The sequence below is a fragment of the Chlorocebus sabaeus genome, chromosome 6 (assembly GCF_047675955.1).
Source record: "Chlorocebus sabaeus isolate Y175 chromosome 6, mChlSab1.0.hap1, whole genome shotgun sequence".
NCBI classification, from domain to species: Eukaryota; Metazoa; Chordata; class Mammalia; order Primates; family Cercopithecidae; genus Chlorocebus; species Chlorocebus sabaeus.
This window is the reverse complement of record NC_132909.1, coordinates 49,881,096-49,898,152: the sequence shown is the minus strand read 5'-3', so window position 1 is coordinate 49,898,152 and position 17,057 is coordinate 49,881,096. Positions and strand designations below refer to the sequence as shown.

At 51.4% G+C, this 17,057-nt stretch overlaps 1 protein-coding gene across 1 annotated transcript; it reads left to right on the top strand.

Annotated features, from left to right (window-relative positions):
• The first annotated feature begins 11,802 nt into the window (after window positions 1-11,802).
• Window positions 11,803-15,235, top strand: DAND5 (DAN domain BMP antagonist family member 5). Its single transcript, XM_007995456.3, has 2 exons — window positions 11,803-12,126; window positions 14,792-15,235. The coding sequence occupies exons 1-2, from the start codon at window positions 11,803-11,805 to the stop codon at window positions 15,035-15,037; spliced, it is 570 nt and encodes a 189-aa protein (XP_007993647.3). The 3' UTR covers window positions 15,038-15,235.
• The last annotated feature ends 1,822 nt before the right edge of the window (window positions 15,236-17,057 follow it).

Below are 17,057 nucleotides of genomic sequence, written 5' to 3'. Positions count from 1 at the left end.
TGATCCCACTTATATGAGGTAACTAGAGTAGTCAAATTCATGGAGACAGAAAGTAGATTAGGAGTTCCAGGGGTTGGGGGTGGAGGAGTGGGAGTTATTGCTTATAATGTATAATATATTTTATGTTGTAAAATATACAAAATAAAAAGAATTTGTGTTTTGTTTTGAGTCAGAGTCTCACTCTGTCTCCCATGTGAGAGTGGCGCAATGTTGGCTCACTGCAACCTCTGCCTCCCAGATTTAAGGGATTTTCGAGCCTCTGCCTGCTAAGTAGTTGGGACCACAAGCGCAAGCCACCAAACCTGGTTGATTTTCGTATTTTACTGGAAACGAAGTTTCACCATGTTGGCCAGGCTGGTCTCAAACTCCTGACCTTAAGTGATCTGACCACTCAGCCTCCCAAAGTGCTGGGATTAAAGGTATGAGCCACCATGCCCGGCCAGATGTTGTTGTTGTTGTTTTTGTTTTTTGGTTTTTTTGGAAACGGAGTCTCCCTCTGTCACCCAGGCTGGAGTGCAGTGGTGCGATCTCAGCTCACTGCAAGCTCTGCCTCCCAGGTTCACACCATTCTCCTGCCTCAGCCTCCCGAGTAGCTGGGACTACAGGCACCTGCCAACACGCCCGGCTAATTTTTTTGTATTTTTAGTAGAGATGGGGTTTCACCGTGTTGCCAGGATGGTCTCGATCTCCTGACCTCGTGATCTGCCCGCCTTGGCCTCCCAAAGTGCTGGGATTACAGGCGTGAGCCACCGCGCCCGGCCTGTTGTTTTTAATTACACACATGCACATCTTCTCTGCCCCCGCAAAAAATAATTGCAGTTTTCTCAAGACATGAATATTCATAACAATACCACGTATATATGTCATTCCCAAGCTGGAAATAGCTCACACCCAATGTCCATCTGAAGTAGAATGGACAGCTAAATTATGCTGTTTCAGCCAATGGAATACTACACAGGAATGAAAGAGCAGATATTACATCTTCTCACAGCAAGATGGATGATTCTTTTTTTTTTTTTTTGAGAGGGAGTTTCGTTCTTGTTGCCCAGGCTGGAGTACAGTGGCGCAATCTCGGCTCACCGCAACCTCCGCCTACTGGGTTCTAGTGATTCTCCTGTCTCAGCCTCCTGAGTAGCTGGGATTACAGGCACCCACCACTATGCCTGGCTAATTTTTGGTATTTTTAGTAGAGACGGGGTTTCACCATGTTGGCCAGGCTGGTCTCAAACCCCTGACCTCAGGTGATCCACCTGCCTTGGCCTCCCAAAGTGCTGGGATTATAGGCGTGAGCCACCGTACTTAGCCTGGATGATTCTTATAAGCATAATGTGCAACAAAGGAAGCAGGACCTATATGATTGCTTTTAAAATTGTATTTTTTTGAGACAGGGTCTTGCGCTGTTGCCCAGGCTAGAGTGCCCTGGCTCGGTCATAGCTCACTGCAGCCTTGAATTCCTGGGCTCAAGCGATCCTCCCGCCTCAGTCTCTCGAGTAGCAAGACTACAGGCATGAAACACTACTCCCACCTACATTTTAAATTTTTTTATAGAGACGGGGTTTCTCTATGTTACCCAGGTTGGTCTTGAACTCCTGGGCTCCCCTCCCCTCCTTTCTTGACAGGGTCTCGCTGTCACCCAAGCTGGAGTACACTGGCATGATCACTGCAGCTTCAATCTCCTGGTATCAGGTGATCCTCCCACCTCAGGCTCCTGAGTAGCTGGAACTGCAGGCAGTCACCATCAAGCCGGGCTAATTTTTGTACTCTTTGTACAGACAGAGTCTCAATATGTTGCCCAGGGTGGTCCTGAATCCTGGGGCCCAAGTTATCCTCCTACCTTGGCCTCCTGAAGTGTTGGGATTACAGGTATGAGCTACTATGCCTGACCTCAGAATCTTTTCATCTTGCAAACCTGTAACACTGTATCCATCAAACACTCACTCCCCAGTTTCCCTTTCGCCCAGTCCCTGGCAGTCACTATTCTCCTTTGTTTCTATGAATTTGACTACTCTAGGTATCTCATATAAGTGGAATCATACGTTATTTGTCCTTTTGTAACTGGCTTGTTTTTTGAGACAGAGTCTTGCTCTTTTGCCCAGGCTGAAGTGCAGTGGCACGATCATAACTGGCTGCAGCATCGACCTCCTGGACTCAAGTGATCCTCCAACTTCAGCTTCTCAAGTAGCTGGAACTAGAGGTGCTCACCTGGCTAATTTTTTTTATTTTTTGAGACAGAGTACTTGCTCTGTTGCCCAGGCTGGAGTGCAGTGGCGTGATCTCAGCTCACTGCAACCTCCGCCTCCTAGGTTCAAGCAATTCTCATGCCTCAGCCACCTGAGTAGCTGGGACTACAGGTGGAAGCCACCTGTGCCTGGTCTAATTTTTACTTTTTTATTTTTAGTAGAGACAGGATCTTACTGTGTTGCCCAGGCTGGTCTTGAACTCCTGAGGTTAAGCGATCCTCCTGCCTTTGTCTCCCAAAGTGTTGGGATTATAGGTGTAAGCCACTGCACCTAGGGCTGGCTTATTTTAGTTAGTATAGTATCCTAAAATTCCTCCTTCCTTCCTTCCTTCCTTCCTTCCTTCCTTCCTTCCTTCCTTCCTTCCTTCCTTCCTCCCTCCCTCCCTCCTTCCTTCCTTTTTTTTTTTTTTTTTTGAGACAGTCTCGCTCTATCACCCAGGCTGGAGTGAAGTGGCGGCGGGATCTTGGCTCACTGCAACCTCCACCTCCCAGGTTCAAGCAATTCTTGTGCCTCAGCCTCCCGAGTAGCTGGGATTACAGGTGCCCGCCACCACACCTGGCTAATTTTTGTATTTTTAGTAGAGATGGGATTTCACCATGTTGGCAAGTCTGGTCGCAAACTCCTGACCTCAAGTGATCTGCACGCCTCAGCCTCCCAAAGTGCTGGGATTACAGGCGTGAGCCACCATGCCCGGCATATCCTAAAGTTTCATCCATGTTGTAGCACGTGTCAAAATTTCTTTCCTAGCCTGGGCAACATTGTGAAACCCTGTCTCTCCAAAAAATACAAAAATGAGCCGGCTGTGGTGGCGCATGCCTGTAGTCCCACCTACTTGGGAGGCTGAGGTGGGAGGACCACTTGAGCCTGGGGGAAGTAAAGACTGCAGTGAGCTGTATGTCACTGCACTCCAACCTGGGTGACAGAGCGAGACTATCTCAAAATTTTTTTTCTTTCCTTTTTAAGGCTGAATGCTATTCCATTGTATGGCTGGACCACATTTTTTTTTTCCCAATTGCAGATGTCAGGCTGAAAGAATGGACCATATTTTAGGCTGGGCACAATGGCTCATGCCTGTAATCCCAGCACTTTGGGAGGCCGAGGCAGGAGGATCATGAAGTCAGGAGTTCGAGACCAGCCTGATCAACATGGTGAAACCTTGTCTCACTAAAAATACAAAAATTAGCCAAGCATGGTGGTGCCCGCCTATAGTCCCAGCTACTCAGGAGGCTGAGGCAGGAGAATCGCCTGAACCCAGGAGGTGGAGGCTGCAGTGAGTCAAGATAGTGCTACTGCGCTCCAGCCTGGGAGACAGAGTGAGACTCCGTCTCAAAAAAAAAGAATGTACTGCGTTTTGTTTATCCATTCATCTGTATGTGGACATTTGGGCTGCCTCCAATTTTTGCCTATTGTGAATAATGATCCTGTGAACATGAGTGTACAGCATTTCTTCTTCTTCTTCTTTTTTTTTGAGACACAATCTCATTGTGTCATCCAGGCTGGAGTGCAGTGATATGATCTTGGCTCACAGCAACCTCTGCTAGGTTCAAGCGATTCTCCTGCCTCAGCTTCCCAAGTAACTGGGACTATGACTGGGCACGGTGGCTCACACCTGTAATCCCAGCACTTTGGGAGGCCAAGGTGGGTGGATCACCTGAGATCAGGAGTTCAAGACCAGCCTGGCCAACATGGTGAAACCCCCGTCTCTACTAAAAATACAAAATAAGCCAGGTGCTGTGGCGGGCGCCCGTAATCCCAGCTACTCGGGAAACTGAGGCACAAGACTCACTTGAACCCAGGAAGCGGAGGTTGCAGTGAGCTAAGATCGTGCACCTGCACTCCAGCCTGGGCGGATAGAGTGAGACTCTGTCTCAGGAAAAAAAAAAAGGAAAAAGGAGGCCGGGCGCGGCGGCTCATGCCTGTAATCCCAACACTTTAGGAGACCGAGGCAGGAGGATCACAAGGTCAGGAGATCCAGACCATCCTGGCTAACACGGTGAAATCCCATCTCTACTAAAAATACAAAAAATTAGCTGGGTGAGGTGGTGGGCGCCTGTAGTCCCAGCTACTTGGGAGGCTGAGGCAGGAGAATGGCATGAACACGGGAGGCGGAGATTGCAGTGAGCTGAGATTGCGCCACTGCACTCCTACCTGGGCAACAGAGCGAGACTCGGTCTCAAAAAAAAACAAAAAAACAACAAAACAAAACCAGGAAAAAGGAGGTGGGATTATAGGTGTGCACCACCACACCCAGCTGATTTTTTTTTTTTTTTTTTTTTTGTATTTTTAGTAGAGATGAGATTTCACCATGTTGGCCAGGCTGGTCCCAATCTCCCGGCCTCGAGTGATCTGCCCGCTTCCACCTCCCAAAGTGCTGAGGCTTTTATTCTTTTCCACCCCCCGCCCTGAGACGGAGTCTTGCTCTGACACCCAGGCTGGAGTGCAGTGGTGCGATCTCAGCTCACTGCAACCTCTGCCTCCCAGGTTCAAGCAATTCTCCTGCCTCAGCCTCCCTAGTAACTGGGATTACAGGCACACCCACCACTCCCAGCTAATTTTTGTGCTGTTAGTAGAGACGGGGCTTCACCATGTTGGCTAGGCTGGTCTTGAACTCTTGACCTCGTGATCCATCCACCTCAGCCTTCTAGAGTGCTGGGATTACAGGTGTGAGCCACTGTGCCCAGCCAGGTTTTTATTTATTTCTTTTTTTTTTTTGAGACGGAGTCTCGCTCTGTCGCCCAGGCTGGAGTGCAGTGGCACCATCTTGGCTCACTGCAAGCTCCACCTCCCGGGTTCATGCCATTCTCCTGCCTCAGCCTCCTGAATAGCTGGGACGACAGGCGCCCACCACCATGCCTGGCTAATTTTTGTATTTTTAGTAGAGACGGGGTTTCACCGTGTTAGCCAGGATGGTCTCGATCTCCTGACCTTGTAATCCGCCTGCCTCGGCCTCCCAAAGTGCTGGGATTACAGGCGTGAGCCTGTGCCCGGCCAGACTAACTTTTTTGTGTGTGTGTTTTTAGTAGAGACGGGTTTTCACCGTGTTAGCCAGGATGGTCTCGATCTCCTGACCTCGTGATCCGCCCGTCTCGGCCTCCCAAAGTGCTAGGATTACAGGCATGAGCCACTGCGCCCAGCCTGGGTTTTTATTCTTAATGAAATAAAGTAGCATAGAATAAAATTACCAGATTGTTTCTGGTAATTACTATCACACTATAGTAAGCGTAAGTATTGTTTTACAAAACTTGCATTTCTGGCACGTATACATGTGTGTATGTACCGGTGTTCTGTCTCTAGTTGCCGCCAACAAACTTTCCCATTTTATTAAGCCCATGGACTCTGTGGATCAGGATTTTCTGTAGGGCCCAGTGGGGATAGCTTGTCCCTGCTCACTGCTATCTGCAACCACAGCCAGGAAGATCTGAAGGTTGGGGCAACCTGACACCTGGCAGCTAGAATCATCAGGAAACATCATTCATTCATGTATAATGACTGATGCTGGCTGGGGCCTCAGCGGGACTGTCAATTGGTGTATCCACACAGAGGTCTCTGCATGGGCCAGTTTAGGCTTACTCACAGAATGGTGACTGAGTCTCAAGAAAACAAAACTGAAGTGTATAGCATCTTTTTTTTTTGGTTTGTTTTCCTTTTTTGAGATGGAGTCTGTTGCCCAGGTTGGAGTGCCTGGCCCTGAGTTTTTATTTTTATTATTATTTTTATTTATTATTTATTATTTATTTATTTATTTTTTAAGACAGAGTCTCGCTCTGTCGCCTGGGCTGGAGTGCAGTGGCCGGATCTCAGCTCACTGCAAGCTCCGCCTCCCGGGTTTACGCCATTCTCCTGCCTCAGCCTCCCGAGTAGCTGGGACTACAGCCTCCCGAGTAGCTGGGACTACAGGCGCCCGCCACCTCGCCCGGCTAGTTTTTTGTATTTTTTAGTAGAGACGGGGTTTCACCGTGTTAGCCAGGATGGTCTCGATCTCCTGACCTCGTGATCCGCCCGTCTCGGCCTCCCAAAGTGCTGGGATTACAGGCTTGAGCCACCGCACCCGGCCCTTATTTTTATTTTTAATTAGTTAGCCATGGTGGTGCATGCTTGTAATCCTAGCTACTTGGAGGCTGAGGAGGGAGGTTCACTTGAGTGTAGGAGGTCGAGGCTGCAATGAGCTATCATTGCACCACTGCATTGCAGCCTGGACACATTTGTGTTAAAAAACAAGAGACTGGAAGAGATAAATACATAAATATTTACAAGAAAGTAAAAGTGGTTATTTCTAGGAGGACAGGGAGACTTTTTCTTAAGTTTCTTGTTGAATTGACAGTACACTGCACATAGTTAAAACAATTTAGGTCGGGCACGGTGGCTCACGCCTGTAATCCCAGCACTTTGGGAGGCTGAGGCAGATCACAAGGTCAGGAGAGCGAGACCATCCTGGCTAACACAGTGAAACCCCATCTCTACTAAAAATACAAAAATTAGCCAGGTGTGGTGGTGGGCACCTGTAGTCCCAGCTACTCGGGAGGCTGAGGCAGGAGAATGGCATGAGCCTGGGAGGCGGAGCTTGCAGTGAGCCAAGATCACGCCACTGCACTCCAGCCTGGGCGACAGAGCGAGGCTCTGTCTCAAAAAAAAAAAAAAAAAAAAGAAAGAGGCTGGGTGCAGTGGCTTATGCCTGTAATCCCAGCACTTTGGGAGGCGGAGGCGGGTGGATCACGAGGTCAGGAGATTGAGACCATCCTGGCTAATACAGTGAAACCTGTCTCTACTAAAATTACAAAAAAATTAGCCGGGCGTGGTGGCACACGCCTGTAGTCCCAGCTACTCGGGAGGCTGAGGCAGGAGAATGGCATGAACCGGGGAGGCAGAGCTTGCAGTGAGCCGAGATTGCCGAGATTGCACCACTGCACTCCAGCCTGGGCGACAGAGCGAGACTCCGTCTCAAAAAAGAAAAAAGAAAAAAAGAAAAAGAAAAAGAAAAAAACACTTGCTGAGAATCATGAGATTAAAGCGTTTTTTGTTTGTTTGTTTGTTTCTCTTTTAAGATGGAGTCTTGCTATGTTGCCCAAACTGGAGTCCAGTGGCGCGATCTTGGCTCACTGCAACCTCCACCTCCCGAGTTCAAGCCATCCTCCTGCCTCAGCCTCCCGTGTAGCTAAGATGGCATCTGGCTAGTTTTTTTGTATTTGTAGTAGACACGGGGTTTCACCATGTTGGCCATGCTGGTTTCCAATTCCTGACCTCAGGTGATCTGCCCACCTCGGCCTCCCAAAGTACTGGGATTCTAGGTGTGAGCCACCGTGCCTGGCCTGATTAAAGCAATGTTTTTTGTTTTTTTTTTTTCCGAGACAGAGTCTCGCTCTGTCGCCCAGGCTGGAGTGCAGTGGCCGGATCTCAGCTCACTGCAAGCTCCGCCTCCCGGGTTCACGCCATTCTCCTGCCTCAGCCTCCCGAGTAGCTGGGACTACAGGCGCCGCCACCTCGCCCGGCTAGTTTTTTTGTATTTTTTAGTAGAGACGGGGTTTCACCGTGTTAGCCAGGATGGTCTCGATCTCCTGACCTCGTGATCCGCCCGTCTCGGCCTCCCAAAGTGCTGGGATTACAGGCTTGAGCCACCGCGCCCGGCCAATGTTTTTTTTTTTTTTTTTTTTGGAGACGGAGTCTCACTCTGTCGCCAGGCTGGAGTGCAGTGGCATGATCTCGGCTCACTGCAACCTCCGCCTCCCGGGTTCAAGCAATTCTCCTGCCTTCGTTTCCTGAGTAACTGGGACTAGAGGCACGCGCAGCATGCCCAGCTAATTTTTTTTTTTTTTTTTTTTTTTTTTTTTTTTTTTGAGACAGAGTCTCGCTCTGTCGCCCAGGTTGGAGTGCAGTGGTGCGATCTCAGCTCACTGCAAGCTCCGCCTCCCGGGTTCATGCCATTCTCCTGCCTCAGCCTCCCGCGTAGCTGGGACTACAGGTGCCCGCCACCACGCCCGGCTAGTTTTTAAAATATTTTTAGTAGGGACGGGGTTTCACCGTGTTAGCCAGGATGGTCTTGATCTCCTGACCTCGTTATCTGCCCGCCTCGGCCTCCCAAAATGCTGGGATTACAGGCGTGATCCACCGCGCCCGGCCACAATTTTTATAGTCTAGAGTGAGGCTCCCTCATATCCTCTGTCCATTTCCGTGCCCCTCCTCAGCAGGAAAACCTGGCTGCTTTTTGCAACACGCAAATACAAATAAACAATAGCTGTAAATTATTATTTTCTCTTTCCCCAAAAGGTTGGAATGATATAGACCATTCTGAATGTTTTCCTTTTTACTTAATTTTTGGGGAGTATCTTTCCATGCTGAAACTTAAAGAGCTTCTGCGTTCTTGTATAGCTGGCATAAATAGCATTATAGAGTGTGCCTGGTACGTTTGGAAAAATGGAATGAGCAAGTGTGGCTGGAGGTAGAAAAGGGGGGCTTGTGGGGAGAGGAGGGTGGGGAGGTGATGGGGGCACATCCTCGCGGGCCTCCTCCTGAGGCTTTTTTCTGAGGGAGATGAGAGCCATGGAGGGTTTCTCATCAGAGGGACCAGCCTCGACTCAGGTGCTCACAGGCGCCCCCTGGCCGCTGTGGGCGGAATAGACTGGAGGGCACTGGTGGCCAGGGCGAGAACTGGGAGACCTGGAAGGAAGTGACTGCACTGATCCGGGTAGGGGGACAAGGAGTGGGTGAGAAGCGGGCGGATTCTGGGTAGATTCTGGAGCTGACCGGAGTTACTGTCATATAAGATTGGTGGCGGGGATGGGTGTTAAAGAGATTGGTCAAAGGTGCTCTCCAAAGTTTGGAGCCTTAGCACCTGGCAGGACAGAGCTGCCGTTAATGGGTCTAGAGGACACCAGAAGGGCAGGTTGGGCGACAGTCAGGAGCTGGGATGTAGCAGAGCTAGGTGGGAAGCACGCCCGCCCCTCCAGGCTTGGCGTCTGGGAGGCGGGTGTCCTGGGCGCGGCCGCCGCTCAGTCCCGAGAGCCGCCGCCAGAGGGCGAGCACGCCGCATCACACTCGCCGCTCCTTGGCGGGGAGGGCGCGGGAAGGGCTGGCCTCGTCTCTTCCCACGACCCCCGCGGCCTCCAAGCTCCTCACCTGGGTGCGAGATAGAGGTGCCAGGATCCAGCCAGGACCCCCCAGACACCTCCGGGGCTCCAAAGCCTGGGATGCGACTCTCACCCTCTTTATCTGCTTCTAACACTCTCAACCTCCACCCCCCCCACCAAGCTGTTCCCACCGCCTCCAGCGCCATCTCAGGTGTCTGTAAAAATGCCACCTACTTGGGGAGGCCTTCCTTGACCACCCTGGAGACAGAAGCCCCCGCCCTGACCCCTCTAAGGAACATCCCATTTTAACAGATTTTTAATCAAGACTCTGAAATGATCTTTATTATTATTGTTATTATTAATATTAATATTTTTGAGACGGTTTCACTGTCACCCAGGCTGGAGTGCAGTGGCGTGATCTGGCTCACTGCAGCTTTCGCCTCCCGAGTTCAAGCAATTCTCCTGCCTCAGCCTCCAGAGGTAGCTGGGGTTACAGGCGCAGGCCACCACGCCCGGTTTTTTTTTTTTTTTTTTGAGACTCAGTTTTACTCTTGTTGTCCAGGCTGGAGTGCAATGGTGCGATCTCGGCTCATCGCAAACTCCGCCTCCTGGGTTCAAGTGATTCTCCTGACTCAGCCTCCGCAGTAGCTGGGATTATAGGTATGCGCCACCACGCCCGGCTAATTTTGTATTTTTAGTGCAGATGGGGTTTCTCCGTGTTGGTCAGGTTGGTCTCGAACTCCTGACATCAGGTGATCCACCCGCCTCAGCCTCCCAAAGTCCTGGGATTACAGGTGTGAGCCATCGCGCCTGGCCTTGCCCCGCTAATTTTTGTATTATTTAGTAGAGACGGGGTTTCACCATGTTGTCCAGGCTGGTCTCCTGGACCACAGCAGTGAGCTGTGATTGTGGGACTGCATTCCAACCTGGGTGACAGCACAAGACCCTGTTAAAAAAAAAAAAAAAAAAAAGGCCGGGTGCCGTGGCTTACACCTGTAATTCCAGCACTTTGGGAGGCCAAGACGGGCAGATTGCCTGACCTCAGGAGTTCGAGACCACCCTGGGCAACATGGTGAAACCCCATCTCTACTAAAATACAAAAAAAAAAAAAATTAGCCAGGTATGGTGGCAGGAGCCTGTAGTCCCAACTACTCGGGAGGCTGAGGCAGGAGAATTGCTTGAACCCAGAAGGCAGAGGTTGTGGTAAGCTGAGATCACACCACTGCACTCCAGCCTGGGGGTGACAGAGGAAGACTGTTTCCAAAAAAAAAGAGAAAAACAAGTCAGGCAAGATAGCCTCCTGTGCCTATATTCCCAGCATTTTGAGACCTGCACTTCAAGACCAGCCTGGGCAACATAGTGAGACCCTGTGTCAAATAAAATAATAATAATAATAATAGTGAGACTCCATCTAAAAAAAAAAAAAAAGAACAAAAAACCCAGCAGCAATAATGTTATTCATAGCTGATTCATGGTGTTACTGTGTAGGAACCACTGTTTTAAGCTCCTTACATAAATTACCTCCTTGAGTCCTCAGAACAACCCAATGAGATAGGGACTATTTTATCCTCATATTACAGAAGAAGAAGGTAAGGACCAGGATGGTTAAGGGATTTGCTCAAAGTCGCACGGCCTGGAAATTGCAATGCCTGGGCTGAACCCAAGAAACCTGACTGCAAGGTATGCTATTTTTTTTTTTTTTTTTTGAGATGGAGTCTTGCTCTGTTGCCCAGTCTGGAGTGCAGTGGTGCGATCTTGGCTCACTGCAAGCTCTGTCTCCCGGGTTCAAGCCATTCTCCTGCCTCAGCCTCTTGAGTAGCTGGGATTACAGGCGCCCGCCAACACATCCGGCTAATTTTTTTTTGTATTTTTAGTAGAGACTGGGTTTCACCATGTTGGTCAGGCTGGTCTCAAACTCCTGACCTTGTGGTCTGCCCACTTCGGCCTCCCAAAGTGCTGGGATTACAGGCGTGAGCCACCGCACCTGGCCAATTTTTGTATTTTTAAAGTAGAGACGAGGTCTCACCATGTTGACCAGGCTGGTCTTGAATTCCTGACCTCAGGTGATCCGGCCTTCTCAGCCTCCCAAAGTGCTGGGATTACAGGTGTGAGCCATTGAGCCCAGCCAAAAGTGTGCTTTTGCTAATTGGAGAATCGGGCTCCCAGGACTGGAAAGTCAGCTGCCCAGGGGCTTCAGGCATTGTGTGTCTCGGCCCCTGGCCCCAGACCTATCTTTCCTGGTCCCCACAGCTCGCACACAGCAGGACCAGCCCCCATGTCTCAGCAAGCTGGGAGGGAGTGTGGGAACCCAGCCGGTCTGAGTTTACTCTCCTCCCCCGCTGTGGGTCTATAGAAATGCCTCCCAGGCTATTCAGGAGGGGCCAAGAGATTAAAAGCAGGTTCAGAGGGCTCAGATGCCACTCACCAGACAGCAGGGTCAACTGCTAGTGACCTTGAGCCCAGTCCTGGACGGACAGACAGACGGACGCAGAGAGAAGCAGATGCTCCTTGGCCGGCTAATCACTCTTCTGTGCCTGCTTAGCGGGGCCCTGCCTACAGGCTCAGGGAGGCCTGAACCCCAGGCTCTCAGACCTCAGTCCTGGGCTGCAGCCAATCAGACCTGGGCTCTGGGCCCAGGGGCCCCGCCCCCACTGGTGCCAGCTCCTGCTCTTAGGAGCTGGAAGGCCTTCTTGGGCCTGCAGAAAGCCAGGCAGCTGCGGATGGGCAGGCTGCAGCGTGGGCAGGACGAGGTGGCTGCTGTGACTCTGCCACTGAACCCTCAGGAAGTGACCCAGGGGATGTGTAAGGCTGTGCCCTTCGTTCAGGTGAGTGTGTAGGTGTGGGGAGGAGAGGGCTGGGTCTCACCATTGGCAGAAGGCACAGGCCGTGGCCCCAGACAGATTTGGGTTCAAGTCCTGTATCCTCCACCTGAATGTCTCCGTGCCTCAGTTTCCTCCCTTATAAAATGGGACCCGAGCCTCTCCCACCTGGGCAGATGCAGTTGCCTCTATCCTGGTCTCCTTGATTCCACTATCATGCCCCTCTCCACCCCCAAGCCTGGTTTTCCACTCAGCAGCCAGAGGGCGCCTGTGAACACCAGAGTCAGATCTGGTTCCTCCTCCGGCTAGAACCCATGGCTCCCACTTTACTCAGAGCAAAAGGCCAAGTCCTTCCCACAGCCCACAGATTTCTGTACTGTCTGATCCTGTTACCTCCCTGATTTCACCTCCTCCCACTCTCCCCCTCACTTACTTTGCTTCTACACATCAGCCTCCTTTTCCTCAGACACCAACTTTCTTTCTGTTTTTTAGACATGGGAGTCTTGCTATGTTGTGCAAGCTAGTCTTGAGCTTCTCGCCTCAAGCAATCCTCCCACCTCAGCCTCCTGAGTTCCAGGTGTGAGCCCCCGTCTCCTGCTTGATATACCAACTTTCTTTCTTTTTTTTTTTTCAAGACAGAGTCTCACTCTGTCACCCAGACTACAGGGCAGTAGTACAATCTTGGCTCACTGCAACCTCCAACTCCTGGGCTCAAGTGAGTCCCGTGCCTCAGCCTCCCAAGTAGCTGAGATTACAGATGTGCATTACCATGTCCGGCTAATTTTTGTACTTTTAGTAGAGACGAGGTTTGGCCATGTTGACCAGGCTGGTCTCGAACTCCTGACCTCAGGTGATCCGACTGCCTCGGCCCCTCAAAGTGCTGGAATTACAGGTGTGAGCCACCACACCAGGCCGGTGAGAAGTCTCTTATGAGGAAGGTGGCTCAGGATTTGGGGGAGAGATGATAGATCCACTTGGAGGGGATCACAGGAGGAACTAACATGCATTGAGCACCTACTTTGTGCCAGGCAGCGGGCTAAGGGTTTTCTGTTGGATGCTTCTGGGCTCCTGTAATACTGCTGTCCCTTACACCTAGGGGTACTAGTTGGCTTCCTACTGGTACCATCACCAGGCCACCTTATCATCATATCCTGCTTGGCTTTTCTTTACTTTTCTTTTCTTATTGTTTATTTATGTATTTTTTTGAGATGGAGTCTCGCTCTGTTGCCCAGGCTGGAGTGCCATGGGGCGATCTTGGCTCACTGCAACCTCCGCCTCCCGGGTTCAAGTGATTCTCCTGCCTCAGCCTCCCAAGTAGCTGGTATTACAGGCACATGCCACCATGCCCAGCTAATTTTTGTATTTTTAGTAGAGACAGGGTTTCACCATATTGGTCAGGCTGGTCTCAAACTCCTCAAACCCGCCTCTGCCTCCCAAAGTGCTGGGATTACAGGCGTGAGCCACTGCACCCAGCCTTCTTTACTTTTCTTTTCATGTTTTTGTTTTTTTGAGACAGAGTCTCACTCTGTCGCCTAGGCTGGAGTATGGTGGTGCAATCTTGGCTCACTACACCTCCATCTGCCGGATTCAAGCAATTTTCCTGCCTCAGCCTCCCGAGTAGCTGGGACCACAGGTGCCTGTCACCATGCTCAGCTAATTTCTGTATTTTTAGTAGAGGCGGGGTTTCGCCATGTTGGCCAGGATGGTCTTGAATTCCTGACCTTAAATGATCCACTCACCTCGGCCTCCCAAAGTGCCAGGATTACAGGCGTGAGCCACCGCACCCGGCATCTTCATGTTTTTTGTTAGAGATAGGGTCTTACTCTGTTGCCCAGGCTGGAGTACAATGGTGCGATCATAGCTCACTGCAGACTTGAAATGCTAGGATCAAGCAATCCTGCTGCCTCAGCCTTCTGAGTAGCTAGGCCTACAGGTGCACAACATTAGCCCAGCTAATTTTTTTTTTTTTTAATTTCCTTGTAGAGACAGGGTCTCACTATATTGCCCAGGCTGGCATCAAGCCACTACATCCAGCCCTTGGCTTTCAAACCCCCAGGTAACCAATTCCCTGAATTAGTCCTCTTTGTTGAAAGGCCTAAAGTGATTTCTTCTTTTTCTCATGTAATTAATTTATTTGTTTATTTTGGAGACAGAGTCTCGCTCTGTCACCCAAGCTAGAGTGTAATCGTGATCTCAGCTCGCTGCAACCTCCGCCTCCCAGGTTCAAGCAATTCTCCTGTCTCAGCCTCCCATGTAACTGGGATTACAGGTGTGCACGCCGAAGCCCGGCTAAGTTTTGTATTTTCAGTAGAGACGGGGTTTTGCCATATTGGCCAGGCTGGTCTCAAACTCCTGGCCTGAAGTGATCCGCCCACCTCAGCTTCCCAAAATGCTGGGATTACAGGCGTGAGCCACCGCGCCTGGCTGTCCTTGTTGAATTTCAGTCATTTTACAGGTGAGAAAACAAAAGCTCAGAGAGGTTAAGTAATTTGCCCCAGGTGAGCCACTGCACTCAGAGATGGCAGAGATGGCAGAGTCAGGATTTGAACCCAGGCAACCTGGCTGCAGCATCCATACCTGTCAAGGTGGGGTGGAAGTGGACAGGTGATTATCCTCACCACTCTGGCCCCAAACCCCACCACCCTGACCGTCTCCATGCCTCCGGCCCCAGGTGTTCTCCCGGCCCGGCTGCTCAGCCACACGCCTCCGAAATCACCTCTGCTTTGGTCATTGCTCCTCTCTCTACATCCCTGGCTCGGACCCCACCCCACTAGTCCTGTGCAACAGCTGTATGCCTGCTCGCAAACATTCGGCACCTGTGGTCCTGTGGTGTCACACTGGCAGCTCAGCCTCCCGTCGACGGGTGAAGATAACCACCGTGCTGATCGAGGGGTGTCATTGCAGCCTGAAAGCATGAACTGAGCATCGTGGATGGGTGCACGGAGACACGCACCTTGGAGAGATGAGGGGAGACGGACCAAGAAAGACGTGGACCTGGATGACGTACTCTGGGTCAAGAGACCAGGGATGCAGGGTTAGGCAGACAGGTCCCCAGAGTCCTCACCCTGCTCCCCAGACACTAGACACCGTGCCCGTCCTGGAGTTGCACCACTGATAGTCACAGCACACGCTGACTGACAAGTCACTTTTTTTTTTTTTTTTTTTTGAGACAGAGTCTCGCTCTGTCACCTAGGCTGGAGTGAAGTGGCTTGACCTCGGCTCACTGCAACCTCCGCCTCCCGGGTTCCAGCAATTCTTCAGCCTCAGCCTCCCAAGTAGCTGGGATTAACAGGTGCTCACCATCACACCCGGCTAATTTTTGTATTTTTAGTAGATATGGGATTTCCCCATGTTGGCCAGGCTGGTCTCAAACTCCTGACCTCAAGTGATCTGCCCCGCTTGGCCTCCCAAAGTGCTGGGATTACAGGCATAAGCCACCACACCCGGCCAACCACTGACTGTTTACCAGGCCCTGTGCTAGGCATTTGATGCATACTAACTCTTGTAATCCTTACAGCAGCTCAATGGGATAGTGGCTAACATCACCCCGTTTTACAGATGAGACAACCAAGGCCCTGAGTGGTGAAGCCACTCACCCAGAGTCACACCACAGTACAGAGTCACACCACAGTATAGTCACACCACAGTAAGTGGCACACAGTAAGCGGCACAGCCAGAATTCAAATCCACTCTGTTTTTTGTTTGTTTGTTTTTTTGTTTTTTTTTTTGTTTTTTTTTTTTTTGCAGGACAGAGTCTCTCTCTGTCACCCAGGCTGGAGTGCAATGGCGCGATCTCGGCTCACTGCAACCTCCACTTCCGGGGCTCAAGCAATTCTCCTGCCTCAGCCTCCCAAGTAGCTGGGACTACAGGTACCCACCACCATGCCCAGCTAATTTTTGTATTTTTAGTAGAGACAAGGTTTCACCATATTGATCTGGCTGGTCTTAAACTCCCGGCCTCAGGTGATCTGCTTGCCTCGGCCTCCCAAAGTGCTGGGATCAAATCCACTGTTAATCACTAGGCTGAACGATCATCTCTTATACAATGAAGTCAAAGACACTCCCAGCTGCAGGGAGGGCAGATGGCCCCACCCAGACCAGGAGACACAGCGATGACCTTGTCCTCGGGACACCAAAAAAGAAAAACAACAACAACAAAAAACCCAAACCAAAAACGCAAACCAAAGCAGGCAGGCAGACAGCTGCTGGGGGAAATCCTGGGGTCCTTGAGACAGAGGCAGGACCCTCGTGTTCCCAGCTGCCTCTTGCCTTGATAGTGGTTGCTGTGCCCCTCTCAGACCCCCCACCTGAGTCTCCACACAGCCCCACGCCTGGCGTGGCATTCCACAGAAACCATAAAGGTTGGCTGAGTCCAGCTGTCTATATGTGCATCTGTTTGTTCCTCCAACTGGGGTTCCCTGTGAGTGGGTGGCCCCATGACAGGCTGTGGGCATCTGAGTGCTCCCTCCCCAGCTGGGGCTCAGGGTCTTCGGCGGGCGAGGGCAGCCTGGCTTTGGGCGGCTGGAACCAGGGCCCTGGCAGATGGGCCTGTCTGGCACAGAGGCAGGGACATGTGGCGTTGTCAGTGTTGCCTCCAAATGCCCCCTGGAGCGTGGGGCGGGGAGCCGGCCGGGCCCTTCTCAGCCCTCTTCCTGCCTCAGGAAGGAAGGCCCCAGGTGAGGGGAGCAGGAGGGGACCCGAGGAAACAGATGGGCCAGTGGGGCGTGGGAGCCTGAGACCCCTGACCTTGCAGGCCTCACAGAGAGATGGGAACAGGCCAGGCAGGCAGCTCCCAAGGCCCCTTGCTCGAAGGGCCCTGTAGGGGAGGGTCATGAAGGGCTCTAGGGGGGCTGTCCCCTCCCTGTTCCCTCCAGAGTTCTGTGCCAAACCCCAGGCAGTGTCCGAGTGGGCAGCTCAGCCCTGGCACCATGGGCAAA

Coding starts and splice junctions, on each gene's coding strand:
- DAND5 (XM_007995456.3), top strand. CDS start 11,803: ATGCTCCTTGGCCGGCTAATCACTCTTCTGTGCCTGCTTAGCGGGGCC. Junction 12,127..14,791: donor AGGCTGTGCCCTTCGTTCAG/GTGAGTGTGTAG, acceptor CTCCGGCCCCAG/GTGTTCTCCCGGCCCGGCTG.